This window comes from Rutilus rutilus (assembly GCF_951802725.1).
Source record: "Rutilus rutilus genome assembly, chromosome: 13".
Classification (NCBI taxonomy): domain Eukaryota; kingdom Metazoa; phylum Chordata; class Actinopteri; order Cypriniformes; family Leuciscidae; genus Rutilus; species Rutilus rutilus.
The window spans coordinates 37,995,950-38,009,375 of NC_140218.1; the positions used below are offsets into that span (position 1 = coordinate 37,995,950).

Genomic DNA, 13,426 nt, shown 5'->3' on the forward strand with positions numbered 1-13,426 from the left:
TATTATTGAAAGGTTCAGAGACGTGAGCTCTATGAAATGATTTACTGAAAAGTGGCTTTATTCAGTTTTTCTTACAATATCATGCTGTAGAAACTCGCTGTACACACACATCAGTAACTCAGAAATAATAAATAGTATTTAAAATCATATTTAATAGTTACAGCACCAGTATCTAGTGGATAAGGTTGATAAAGCCCACAGACGGCCAAGGGCGTGCTTTACAGGAAGTGTGTCTGAAGCATCTCATTCATCAAATGGAATTGGAAAACGTTTAAGAACTAAATGTAAGAATAAAATGGCAAAGAGAATCAGTTTGCAGTAATACATCCGATATATCCGTGTTCATTTCTGGATGCCTGGAACAAGCCTCCAGTCCTGCCTGTCGCCTCGGGTCAGATGTTTCGCTACTGTAAAGCCCTCACGGAGCTCTCCGGTGCACTTACACTGTTAATAGAGCTGGACAAGACACTTTCAACCGCTTTTTTTTTTTCATCAACTATTTTGACGGTGTGATGTATTTGTTCTTCTGTTGTATCTACACATGTTGGTTCTTCAAGCCTGTGGACGTTCTTGCGTTACACTGATGGACTCCTGGACACTCCTCTCTCGAGCTCAACGTTTGCTCTGAGACGCTGACTCCTCAGTTCTGCTCCTCCTGCCTCCTCCGGGTGTTAATGGCTCTTGGGGTTGGAGGTCTTCCCGTGAGGCGCCGCTCCCTGGCACGCTGAAGTGTCACAGATCCCAGGCGACCCCTGGTGTCCTGGTCTTCCGGCTCTCCCGGCTTCTCCTGGCTCTCCTGGGTCTCCAGGCGCTCCATCTCGGCCGTCTTTCACGAAGCCACGCACGCCTGGCAGACCTGATGAACACAGAGAAGCAATGGTGAGAATAACACCACACAAGGACCCTTGTAAGAAGACAATATACGATACTCTAAAGAGAGTTAGCTGACATGTAGTTGCAAAGCTACTTATAGTCAATAGAATGACTAAAGTGGCCTATCGAAATGAATGTCTTTAAGTTCAGTTAATAGACTTTATGTTCAACACATGTTCTTAACATAGATAATTATATGAGAAATCAGTCATACAATGACTCACAAGCCACTCATTAATACATCCATGGGAATCGGTCCACTACCACCTCGATCTACATTTACACAGACAAGCTACAACAAGCTAATTGTTTGCCTCTACATGTGTGTTTTTAACCCCTGGTCCACTTTGAGAAGAGCAGATGTTCGGCTGGAGTCTTCATGTACTCACCCGGTTCACCCTGGTCTCCAGTGGGCCCTTCGACGACTTTCCCCACGGGCCCCTTATCACCTTGCTCTCCAACATCCCCTGCAGAAATTCATGTTGGAATGCATATAAATAGTTACAGTATATGAATTCATGTTCAGATATCACATTGTTCCTGGGTTCAGACACATACAGTAATAAACTGTTTTTAAAGTATACTCTGCTTGAAATCGCACTCGCCGTATATTCTGTAAGTGCAGATAAAACCTGTCCTGAGGAAATATTGCTAACACTTTACAATAAGATTCGAATTATTAGCATTAGTTAACATGAACTAACAATGAAAAGTAATTCTAGTTTAAAAAAAATTTATATGGAAACATTTGGATTTGTGCCAGATGAAGAGAGGCTGTGAGCCCAACGCTGTTTCTGTTTCAGTTTAGCCTGGAATGAATTAGTTTTGGCTTGACGATTATATAACCTAGATTTTTCATTCTTGTTCTGAATACTGTTAAAATTAAAAGATTTGTTGTGGATTGAGGGTAACTACAGTAGCCTAGCTATGTTTATCTGTGTTTTTTGTAAACATTTCGCTTTATTTAGCCTATTTCTGGATGTAATGATAAAAAGAGACATATACATGACAAAGGCCCATCCGGGGTTTTTTCTCTCTCAAAAACGCGATTTTACATAGCATATTTACCATGCTGCAACGTTTTAAAATATCTTGAAAAAAGTAAGCCGTGTCGGTTTAAATGTCAAAATCTAGATTTAGTTGTTGCCCTAGGCACACTTTAGACAGCTGAAACTCGGGAAGAGGACTTTAGACAGCTGAAACTCGGGAAGAGGACTTTAGACAGCTGAAACTCGGGAAGAGGATTTTAGACAGATGAAACTCGGGAAGAGGACTTTAGATAGCTGAAACTCGGGAGGAGGGGGAAGAGGACTTTAGAGAGCTGAAACTCGGGAAGAGGACTTTAGATAGCTGAAACTCGGGAAGAGGACTTTAGATAGCCGAAACTCGGGAAGAGGACTTTAGATAGCCGAAACTCGGGAGGAGGACTTTAGACAGCCGAAACTCGGGAGGAGGACTTTAGACAGCCGGAACTCGGGAAGAGGACTTTAGACAGCTGAAACTCGGGAGGAGGGGGAAGAGGACTTTAGATAGCTGAAACTCGGGAAGAGGACTTTAGACAGCCGAAACTCGGGAAGAGGACTTTAGATAGCTGAAACTCAGGAGGAGGGGGAAGAGGACTTTAGATAGCCTAAACTCGGGAGGAGGGGGAAGAGGACTTTAGATAGCTGAAACTCGGGACGAGGACTTTAGATAGCTGAAACTCGGGAAGAGGACTTTAGATAGCCGAAACTCGGGAAGAGGACTTTAGATAGCCGAAACTCAGGAGGAGGACTTTAGACAGCCGAAACTCGGGAAGAGGACTTTAGACAGCTGAAACTCGGGAGGAGGGGGAAGAGGACTTTAGATAACCTAAACTCAGGAGGAGGACTTTAGATAGCTGAAACTCGGGAAGAGGACTTTAGATAGCCGAAACTCGGGAAGAGGACTTTAGACAGCCGAAACTCGGGAAGAGGACTTTAGACAGCCGAAACTCGCCGAAACTCGGGAAGAGGACTTTAGACAGCCGAAACTCGGGAAGAGGACTTTAGATAGCCTAAACTCGGGAGGAGGACTTTAGATAGCCGAAACTCGGGAAGAGGACTTTAGATAGCCGAAACTCGGGAAGAGGACTTTAGACAGCCGAAACTCGGGAAGAGGACTTTAGACAGCCGAAACTCGCCGAAACTCGGGAAGAGGACTTTAGATAGCCTAAACTCGGGAAGAGGACTTTAGACAGCTGAAACTTGGGTAGAGGACTTTAGACAGCTGAAACTCGGGAAGAGGACTTTAGATAGCTGAAACTCGGGAAGAGGACTTTAGATAGCTGAAACTCGGGAAGAGGACTTTAGACAGCTGAAACTCAGGAAGAGGACTTTAGACAGCCGAAACGCGCCGAAACTCGGGAAGAGGACTTTAGACAGCTGAAACTCAGGAAGAGGACTTTAGACAGCTGAAACTCAGAAAGAGGACTTTAGACAGCTGAAACTCGGGAAGAGGACTTTAGATAGCTGAAACTCGGGAAGAGGACTTTAGACAGCTGAAACTCAGGAAGAGGACTTTAGACAGCCGAAACTCGCCGAAACTCTGGAAGAGGACTTTAGACAGCTGAAACTCAAGAAGAGGACTTTAGACAGCTGAAACTCAGGTAGAGGACTTTAGACAGCTGAAACTCGGGAAGCGGACTTTAGATAGCTGAAACTCGGGAGGAGGGGGAAGAGGACTTTAGATAGCTGAAACTCGGGAAGAGGACTTTAGATAGCCGAAACTCGGGAAGAGGACTTTAGATAGCCTAAACTCGGGAGGAGGACTTTAGATAGCTAAAACTCGGGAAGAGGACTTTAGACAGCTGAAACTCGGGAAGAGGACTTTAGACAGCCGAAACTCACCGAAACTCGGGAAGAGGACTTTAGATAGCCTAAACTCGGGAAGAGGACTTTAGAAAGCTGAAACTCGGGTAGAGGACTTTAGACAGCTGAAACTCAGGAAGAGGACTTTAGATAGCTGAAACTCGGGAAGAGGACTTTAGATAGCTGAAACTCGGGAAGAGGACTTTAGATAGCCGAAACTCGGGAAGAGGACTTTAGACAGCTGAAACTCAGGAAGAGGACTTTAGACAGCCGAAACTCGCCGAAACTCGGGAAGAGGACCTTAGACAGCTGAAACTCGGGTAGAGGACTTTAGACAGCCGAAACTCGGGAAGAGGACTTTAGACAGCCGAAACTCGGGAAGAGGACTTTAGACAGCCGAAACTCGGGTAGAGGACTTTAGACAGCCGAAACTCGGGTAGAGGACTTTAGACAGCTGAAACTCAGGAAGAGGACTTTAGACAGCCGAAACTCGCCGAAACTCGGGAAGAGGACTTTAGACAGCCGAAACTCGGGTAGAGGACTTTAGACAGCTGAAACTCAGGAAGAGGACTTTAGACAGCCGAAACTCGCCGAAACTCGGGAAGAGGACTTTAGACAGCCGAAACTCGGGAAGAGGACTTTAGATAGCCTAAACTCAGGAGGAGGACTTTAGACAGCCGAAACTCGCCGAAACTCAGGAAGAGGACTTTAGACAGCTGAAACTCAGGAAGAGGACTTTAGACAGCTGAAACTCGGGTAGAGGACTTTAGACAGCTGAAACTCTGGTAGAGGACTTTAGACAGCTGAAACTCAGGAAGAGGACTTTAGACAGCCGAAACTCGGGAAGAGGACTTTAGACAGCCGAAACTCGGGTAGAGGACTTTAGACAGCTGAAACTCAGGAAGAGGACTTTAGACAGCCGAAACTCGCCGAAACTCGGGAAGAGGACTTTAGACAGCCGAAACTCGGGAAGAGGACTTTAGACAGCCGAAACTCGGGAAGAGGACTTTAGACAGCCGAAACTCGGGTAGAGGACTTTAGACAGCCGAAACTCGGGTAGAGGACTTTAGACAGCTGAAACTCAGGAAGAGGACTTTAGACAGCCGAAACTCGCCGAAACTCGGGAAGAGGACTTTAGACAGCCGAAACTCGGGTAGAGGACTTTAGACAGCTGAAACTCAGGAAGAGGACTTTAGACAGCCGAAACTCGCCAAAACTCGGGAAGAGGACTTTAGACAGCCGAAACTCGGGAAGAGGACTTTAGATAGCCTAAACTCAGGAGGAGGACTTTAGACAGCCGAAACTCGCCGAAACTCAGGAAGAGGACTTTAGACAGCTGAAACTCAGGAAGAGGACTTTAGACAGCTGAAACTCGGGTAGAGGACTTTAGACAGCTGAAACTCTGGTAGAGGACTTTAGACAGCTGAAACTCAGGAAGAGGACTTTAGACAGCCGAAACTCGGGAAGAGGACTTTAGACAGCCGAAACTCGGGTAGAGGACTTTAGACAGCTGAAACTCAGGAAGAGGACTTTAGACAGCCGAAACTCGGGAAGAGGACTTTAGATAGCCTAAACTCAGGAGGAGGACTTTAGATAGCCGAAACTCGGGAAGAGGACTTTAGACAGCCGAAACTCGGGAAGAGGACTTTAGATAGCCTAAACTCGGGAAGAGGACTTTAGACAGCTGAAACTCGGGTAGAGGACTTTAGACAGCTGAAACTCAGGAAGAGGACTTTAGATAGCTGAAACTCGGGAAGAGGACTTTAGATAGCTGAAACTCGGGAAGAGGACTTTAGACAGCCGAAACTCGGGAAGAGGACTTTAGATAGCCTAAACTCAGGAGGAGGACTTTAGATAGCCGAAACTCGGGAAGAGGACTTTAGATAGCCGAAACTCGGGAAGAGGACTTTAGACAGCCGAAACTCGGGAAGAGGACTTTAGATAGCCTAAACTCGGGAAGAGGACTTTAGACAGCTGAAACTTGGGTAGAGGACTTTAGACAGCTGAAACTCAGGAAGAGGACTTTAGATAGCTGAAACTCGGGAAGAGGACTTTAGATAGCTGAAACTCGGGAAGAGGACTTTAGACAGCCGAAACTCGCCGAAACTCGGGAAGAGGACTTTAGATAGCCTAAACTCGGGAAGAGGACTTTAGACAGCTGAAACTTGGGTAGAGGACTTTAGACAGCTGAAACTCAGGAAGAGGACTTTAGATAGCTGAAACTCGGGAAGAGGACTTTAGATAGCTGAAACTCGGGAAGAGGACTTTAGACAGCTGAAACTCTGGAAGAGGACTTTAGACAGCTGAAACTCGGGTAGAGGACTTTAGACAGCCTAAACTCGGGAAGAGGACTTTAGACAGCTGAAACTCGGGTAGAGGACTTTAGACAGCTGAAACTCGGGAAGAGGACTTTAGACAGCTGAAACTCGGGAAGAGGACTTTAGATAGCCGAAACTCGCCGAAACTCGGGAAGAGGACTTTAGACAGCCGAAACTCAGGAAGAGGACTTTAGATAGCCTAAACTCTGGAAGAGGACTTTAGACAGCTGAAACTCAGGAAGAGGACTTTAGACAGCCGAAACTCGCCGAAACTTGGGAAGAGGACTTTAGACAGCCGAAACTCGGGAAGAGGACTTTAGATAGCCTAAACTCGGGAAGAGGACTTTAGACAGCTGAAACTCGGGTAGAGGACTTTAGACAGCCTAAACTCGGGTAGAGGACTTTAGACAGCTGAAACTCGGGTAGAGGACTTTAGACAGCCTAAACTCGGGAAGAGGACTTTAGAAAGGTGAAACTCATGAAGAGGACTTTAGACAGCCTAAACTCGGGAAGAGGACTTTAGATAGCTGAAACTCGGGAAGAGGAAGGCAGCTAGCATGTTCTTGAGCTAACGCCTCAGTGTCTCACCTCGAGGGCCAGGGCCCCCCAGGTCTCCCGGCAGTCCTCTATAGCCTGGCGGGCCCAGGGCTCCAGGGTGGCCGATGGAGCCCGCTTCTCCCTGCTGTCCCGGAGACCCGGCTGGTCCAGGTCGGCCCACAGCACCGGGGGCCAGGGGTCTCCTCAGGTTAGCAGCGAGCTGAGCGATCTGGTCTGAGGGGAACACAAGCAGATTTAAGACCGGTTGCATCGTGAAGCTTTTCATAAATGCAGTCTGGTAAATTTGAGGGTAAACCCAGGTTGTACCATCGATCATGGAGCCACACAGTTCCCTGATGTGCTGCTCACTGGTCAGTTTGCCCTGCAACAGAACCACAACAGTATCACAACTCATGCTTTCAGGTCTATCGCACAGCGCCAACATGTATGGTGAGGCAGTTACGTACAGGAACACCAGTCTTTCCAGAGACCCCAGGAAAACCCTGTTCTCCCTGGAATCCCATTGGTCCAGGTTTCCCAGCAGCCCCTCTGCCTCCAATCTCTCCCTGGGGTCCCACAACTCCTTTGGCTCCCAGTTCACCTCGCTTACCAGCCTGTAACACGGGGGACATGGGGGATGACTGTCCTCAGGCAGTAGCATAATACGTTTTGCATTTGGTCCTAGATGCTATATAGATTAATCCCGCATTCAGTCATTGTGCACTGGAGGGAAAGTGTCCAGGACTCCGGGTTACACCCCGACTCTTTACCAGAAGTGCCATGGGATCTTTAATGACCAGAGAGAGTCAGAACCTCGTTTTATCTCGTCTCATCTGAAGGACTTGTTACAGTACAGTGTCCCTGTCACTATACAATCCTGCATACTACAGTCGGGATTAGATACTATTCCATCAAGAACAAATACATGAACTTGACATCCATTACATGCTTAAGGTTAATTCGTTTAGCATAGTAGGTTTATAGTAGCTGCCAGTCCTGCACGGGTCCTGTTGGATATATATATGAATAGGTTTGGATTTAGTGCTGGAAACCCAAAGCACAGGACAATAGAGACACCAGAATAACAATATTCATGATTCTGAAGCTGAAAATACAGGATTATTGTAGATGAATATGCTTGATCTCTGTCACTGATTAGATATATTTAAAATAATGTAGGACACTTTTTACTGGCAACATCAGACATCTGGCTTTATCAGGACCCACAGATATTCCCCCATTGCATTATTATACATTATATTCAACATTATATACAGTAGTTTAATGTAGTACTGACACTAAAACTCTGTGAATGCTCTTTCACTGCAGGCATTCATTGTATCTCTTACATGATGAGAATAAAACAATCTAAAACGCTTTGCATCATCATACAACCAAAACTAAAAAACTCAGTCTGGTGAGTTAAATTATGCTTTCACTTTAAGGAGAACCGCTCCGCTAACGCTTCAGATGATCACAGTTAAACATGACTATTCCCAAACTGTATTTCCTCATCCAAAAATGAAGATGATCTCTTCATTAACTCACCCTCATGTCAATGTACATTTGTGTGTGAATTATACATTATAAATACAGTAAGCTGAGTTTTGCATACAACTAACTCTATTATATCGCGAACCATGTCGTTTACATCACCGATACATATCGTCGCATTATATATTGCGATATCTGGATATAACGATGTATACACATTACGCGCCTATTTACGTATTACACGCCTAATTGAATACCTGGACAATCTACCGCATTTCCCACAATGCATTGTGTTGAACTCTGTCTCTTCTGTTATTCACAGCAGCATTTACCACAGCTGATGAGTGACTGATGAGTGTTTACCACAGCTGATGAGTGTGGTAACATGGAGACAATGTTGATAACTGTATTGTCAATGAAAATACCGCAAAATATATAAATGAAATAAAAAAGATCGGAAATCATTATATTCTGGATTTAAAGTATAAAATAAACAGGCAAATATGTAAATAATTATAACTTAAAAAGGCAAATTTATGAAAAGAGGAAAAGAAGGATTTTCCTATTGATAAATGAGCGCTCACCTCTCCTTTCTGGCCGACGGGACCGTATGGACCCTGAAACAAGAGGAGAGAGTCTCAGAAATGCTGACGTTGAGTGGAAATGAACAGAAGACTATTGAGACAGTCGTGTGTGTGAGTTACGTACAGGCTCTCCGTTCTCCCCTGGTAAACCATCACTCCCAGCGACTCCCTAAAACACACCAGCACACACAAGTACACAAACATGCACACAGTTCACAGCTTTCCATCATCTAGATCTTTCCTTCATAGAGTCTGCGTTCTTACCATATCTCCTTTAGGCCCTCCGGCTCCAACGGGACCCTGAGAGAGAGAGAGACTCCAGTGAGCGTGTGTGTGTGTAGGTGTGTGTGTTGAGGAAAGCAGGGGAATACAAACAGGCTTTTCTCTCTGTCCAGAGCACAGGACGCCGGACGCTGTGTTTGACCACACCAAACTAACCCGTCTGTGTGTGTGTGTGTAGAGCAGCGGTTTCCACACGGGTACGCGAGGTGACAAAGGGTGCAATGTTTAATTCTACTCCACCTTAAAGTAACATTAAAGCTGCATGTGTTTCCAGCAGGTGAAATGCCGCAAATACATGACATCCAATCAAATAACCTCATCTTTCGCGGTCAAAACTGCCTGCATCCACACCAGCAGCGAATCACACTGCATTACTGCCGTTCTCCACAACGTCACTTTGTAAAAGTGCAAAGTGGGGATTTAGCGCTAACTAGCATGAGGAAGAAATACAGACACAGACTGTGCAGAGATCGATATAAGATTCAAACTCTCTTCGATACACAGACTGTCTTGTGTGATTTCTTGTTTTTAATGTTGGTCATGTATTACACGAGCAGGAATGCAATGTTTCCTGAAGATCCACACGATTGCAAACGTGCCATTGATTTTATACAACAGTTCAGCAAATGAAAGGGTAATATTAAGTGATGGTCATTTTAAACTCAGCATCGTCACTATTTTCCCTCCACCGAAAGCCACCGCAGACCTGAAGCACACAGCAGTGTTTGTGAACGAATCGTGAGTCAGTGAGTCGTTCATGATTACAGCTACTTGCTTCGTTACTGAATGAATGATTGACTCGATGTCATAAAGACAGTGACTTACTGCAGCCTAATGCCGGTTAAATTAATATTTAAAAGCATCACTTCGTTTTACCATCATTGCATATGGACCCCTGAGCTTCTCTATTGAAAAGATTAAAGCATTATTTATTTTATAAAGGTATTTAAGGGGCAAATATGGTCCCTTACTGGGAAAGCTGTGACTGCGGAGAGGCGGACAGAAGCCTCAGGCGACGCCACGCTAACACACGGGCTTCACAAAACAACTAACTACTAGAAAAGAAATGTGACGTTGGCTTGACAGAGAAATCTCCTCTAGTTTAAAAGCCTTGATGTTTCCTCATTAAAACTCACCCGCTCCCCAAACCCGCCTCTGATTCCAGTCGGACCCGGCAGACCTGGGTCGCCCAGCGCTCCTTTAACACCCTGCATGGGAAGGCAAAAAGATGCATGCATTTTAATAACATTTATGAATTGTAATCACTGTCATTAAAATTCCTACAGTGGATGAGATGACCCTGGGTGTGTGTCGGTCAGCTGTTCTCGTGTGTGAGATCTCAAGATAACCTCAAACTCGGTCCTGGAGGGCCACTGTCCTGCACAGTTTAGCTCCAACCCTGATCAAACACACCTGAGCAAGCTAATCAATGTCTTCAGGATGATCACTAGAAACTCACAGCTAGGTGTGTTTGATCAGGGTTGGAGCTAAACTGTGCAGGACAGTGGCCCTCCAGGACCGAGTTTGAGGAACCCTGTGCTAAATAATGATCCCTTTTCCATCGCCAAACCCCATCATAATCCTCCAGAACACTGAGAATATAAGGACCCTGTCACACCTTTGCATCATTATTAGAAAAGGAAAAGAATGAACATTTGCCATACATGAACAAGCACAAACAGCAATTTTAAAAAAACAATTCTCTGTTATGCAGTTCAAACAGCTTCCACAACACCACGCTCGCCAATTAATAGACTGAATTGTCATTCTGCATGAACTAAAATCGTAGAAATCTAAAATCTAAAATCGTAGAAATCCCTGGGTCATGTTTGTTGGTTATAATGAATCTGAAGTAATTGCCATGCCCTGAAGACAGCTGAAGAGTGTGGGAATGTTCCAGGTTCTTCTATCTTCAGCTCAACTGTGACACCGAGGGCCCTATCTTGCACCCAGCGCAATTGACTTTGTAAAGCCCCTTTCACACAGAGATTCCGGAAAATACACGGATAAAGTGACCCGGGATTTGACCCGGGTTCATTTGATTTTGGTTCATTCACACTGCCAGTGATTTTCCGGAATCAGAGAGCGCGTTCACACACAACCCGTGTATGTCCCGGAAAGACACGTGACATCGATGTGACTTGTAATGTCTCAGCAGCGTCTTCAGTTTGCTTATGAGCTGCGATTTCTCTCTCTCGAGAAACCACGCTTGTGCATTTATTTCTCTGATTCGATCATAAAATTGCGCATTTCGTACCGTTTCACAGCTGGCGAACGATCCCGGCTTCAGCGTCATCACTACGACACGGCATTATTACGGCTTTTGTTCACACAGCGCGCGTTCCGGGACTGAACACGGCAATGTTACTAGGGTCCCCAACCCGGCATTAAACCCGGGTCGTGTTTGCGTTCACACAGAAGGCGTTCCGGCAATTTGCCAGCAATTTCCCGGGTTCAATGCGCTGTGTGAAAGGGGCTTAAGAGTAATTTATCCTGCCGGTATAAGAGCAACAGCGCCCAACACCCGCCCACAAAGTTACTTGCGTTTCGCGTTTGATACTTGCGTTTCAGATCGTTAAAATAGGGCCCATTGTGTTGCAGCGCCAGTTCAATGATCCCATACTTGTCACTGGCCATTTTGCATTTCATTGAAAATATCCTTGATAATAAACCAAAATAAACCTCCTAAATAGTTCTGCTGTAAAAATGATTTGTGCTAATGGTCAAAATGTAAGCGATTTTATTATCACGTTGCATGTTAATTAGACTTATGAGTGCTATATATATATATATTCAGGCAGTTGTTTGACATTGGTTTGCTCTAAGGACTCATTTCCACATTCGATATCTGCATCTACACGGTACATTTGGCGAAACAACCCAAGGTGGACGTACTGACCCAGACAAGCTTCGGCTGAAGAGGAAGTGAAAACAGAAGTGATTTACAGAAGCTTTTGCTTTCTGCACCATCTTTAACGGTTCTCTTAAGGCGGAGAAAAAGAGAGAAGCGGCGTTTCTGAGCGCTGAAAGAGTCATGTGATCACGGCTGGGGTCCGCCTGAGCGCTGAAAGAGTCATGTGATCACGGCTGGGGTCCGCCTGAGCGCTGAAAGAGTCATGTGATCACGGCTGGGGTCCGCCTGAGCGCTGAAAGAGTCATGTGATCACGGCTGGGGTCCGCCTGAGCGCTGAAAGAGTCATGTGATCACGGCTGGGGTCCGCCTGAGCGCTGAAAGAGTCATGTGATCACGGCTGGGGTCCACCTGAGCGCTGAAAGAGTCATGTGATCACGGCTGGGGTCCACCTGAGCGCTGAAAGAGTCATGTGATCACGGCTGGGGTCCGCCTGAGTTTCTGAGCGCTGAAAGAGTCATGTGATCACGGCTGGGGTCCGCCTGAGCGCTGAAAGAGTCATGTGATCACGGCTGGGGTCCACCTGAGCGCTGAAAGAGTCATGTGATCACGGCTGGGGTCCACCTGAGCGCTGAAAGAGTCATGTGATCACGGCTGGGGTCCGCCTGAGTTTCTGAGCGCTGAAAGAGTCATGTGATCACGGCTGGGGTCCGCCTGAGTTTCTGAGCGCTGAAAGAGTCATGTGATCACGGCTGGGGTCCGCCTGAGTTTCTGAGCGCTGAAAGAGTCATGTGATCACGGCTGGGGTCCACCTGAGCGCTGAAAGAGTCATGTGATCACGGCTGGGGTCCGCCTGAGCGCTGAAAGAGTCATGTGATCACGGCTGGGGTCCGCCTGAGCGCTGAAAGAGTCATGTGATCACGGCTGGGGTCCGCCTGAGTTTCTGAGCGCTGAAAGAGTCATGTGATCACGGCTGGGGTCCGCCTGAGTTTCTGAGCGCTGAAAGAGTCATGTGATCACGGCTGGGGTCCGCCTGAGTTTCTGAGCGCTGAAAGAGTCATGTGATCACGGCTGGGGTCCGCCTGAGTTTCTGAGCGCTGAAAGAGTCATGTGATCACGGCTGGGGTCCACCTGAGTTTCTGAGCGCTGAAAGAGTCATGTGATCGCGGCTGGGGTCCGCCTGAGTTTCTGAGCGCTGAAAGAGTCATGTGATCGCGGCTGGGGTCCGCCTGAGTTTCTGAGCGCTGAAAGAGTCATGTGATCGCGGCTGGGGTCCGCCTGAGTTTCTGAGCGCTGAAAGAGTCATGTGATCACGGCTGGGGTCCGCCTGAGTTTCTGAGCGCTGAAAGAGTCATGTGATCGCGGCTGGGGTCCGCCTGAGTTTCTGAGCGCTGAAAGAGTCATGTGATCGCGGCTGGGGTCCGCCTGAGTTTCTGAGCGCTGAAAGAGTCATGTGATCGCGGCTGGGGTCCGCCTGAGTTTCTGAGCGCTGAAAGAGTCATGTGATCACGGCTGGGGTCCGCCTGAGTTTCTGAGCGCTGAAAGAGTCATGTGATCACGGCTGGGGTCCGCCTGAGTTTCTGAGCGCTGAAAGAGTCATGTGATCACGGCTGGGGTCCGCCTGAGTTTCTGAGCGCTGAAAGAGTCATGTGATCACGG

At 46.7% G+C, this 13,426-nt stretch overlaps 1 protein-coding gene across 1 annotated transcript in view; it reads right to left on the reverse strand.

The window, feature by feature from the left end:
• Positions 1-33: 33 nt before the first annotated feature.
• col9a3 (collagen, type IX, alpha 3) overlaps positions 34-13,426 on the reverse strand; it is a 32,745-nt gene continuing 19,352 nt past the window's right edge. The window contains exons 24-32 of the mRNA XM_084429171.1: positions 10,053-10,124; positions 8,899-8,934; positions 8,759-8,803; positions 8,635-8,667; positions 7,024-7,170; positions 6,884-6,938; positions 6,608-6,790; positions 1,263-1,340; positions 34-856 (exon numbers count right to left, since the gene is read on the reverse strand). Coding sequence (XP_084285297.1) covers positions 672-856; positions 1,263-1,340; positions 6,608-6,790; positions 6,884-6,938; positions 7,024-7,170; positions 8,635-8,667; positions 8,759-8,803; positions 8,899-8,934; positions 10,053-10,124 — 834 coding nt within the window. The 3' untranslated portion in view covers positions 34-671. The remainder of the gene's footprint in view (positions 857-1,262; positions 1,341-6,607; positions 6,791-6,883; positions 6,939-7,023; positions 7,171-8,634; positions 8,668-8,758; positions 8,804-8,898; positions 8,935-10,052; positions 10,125-13,426) is intronic.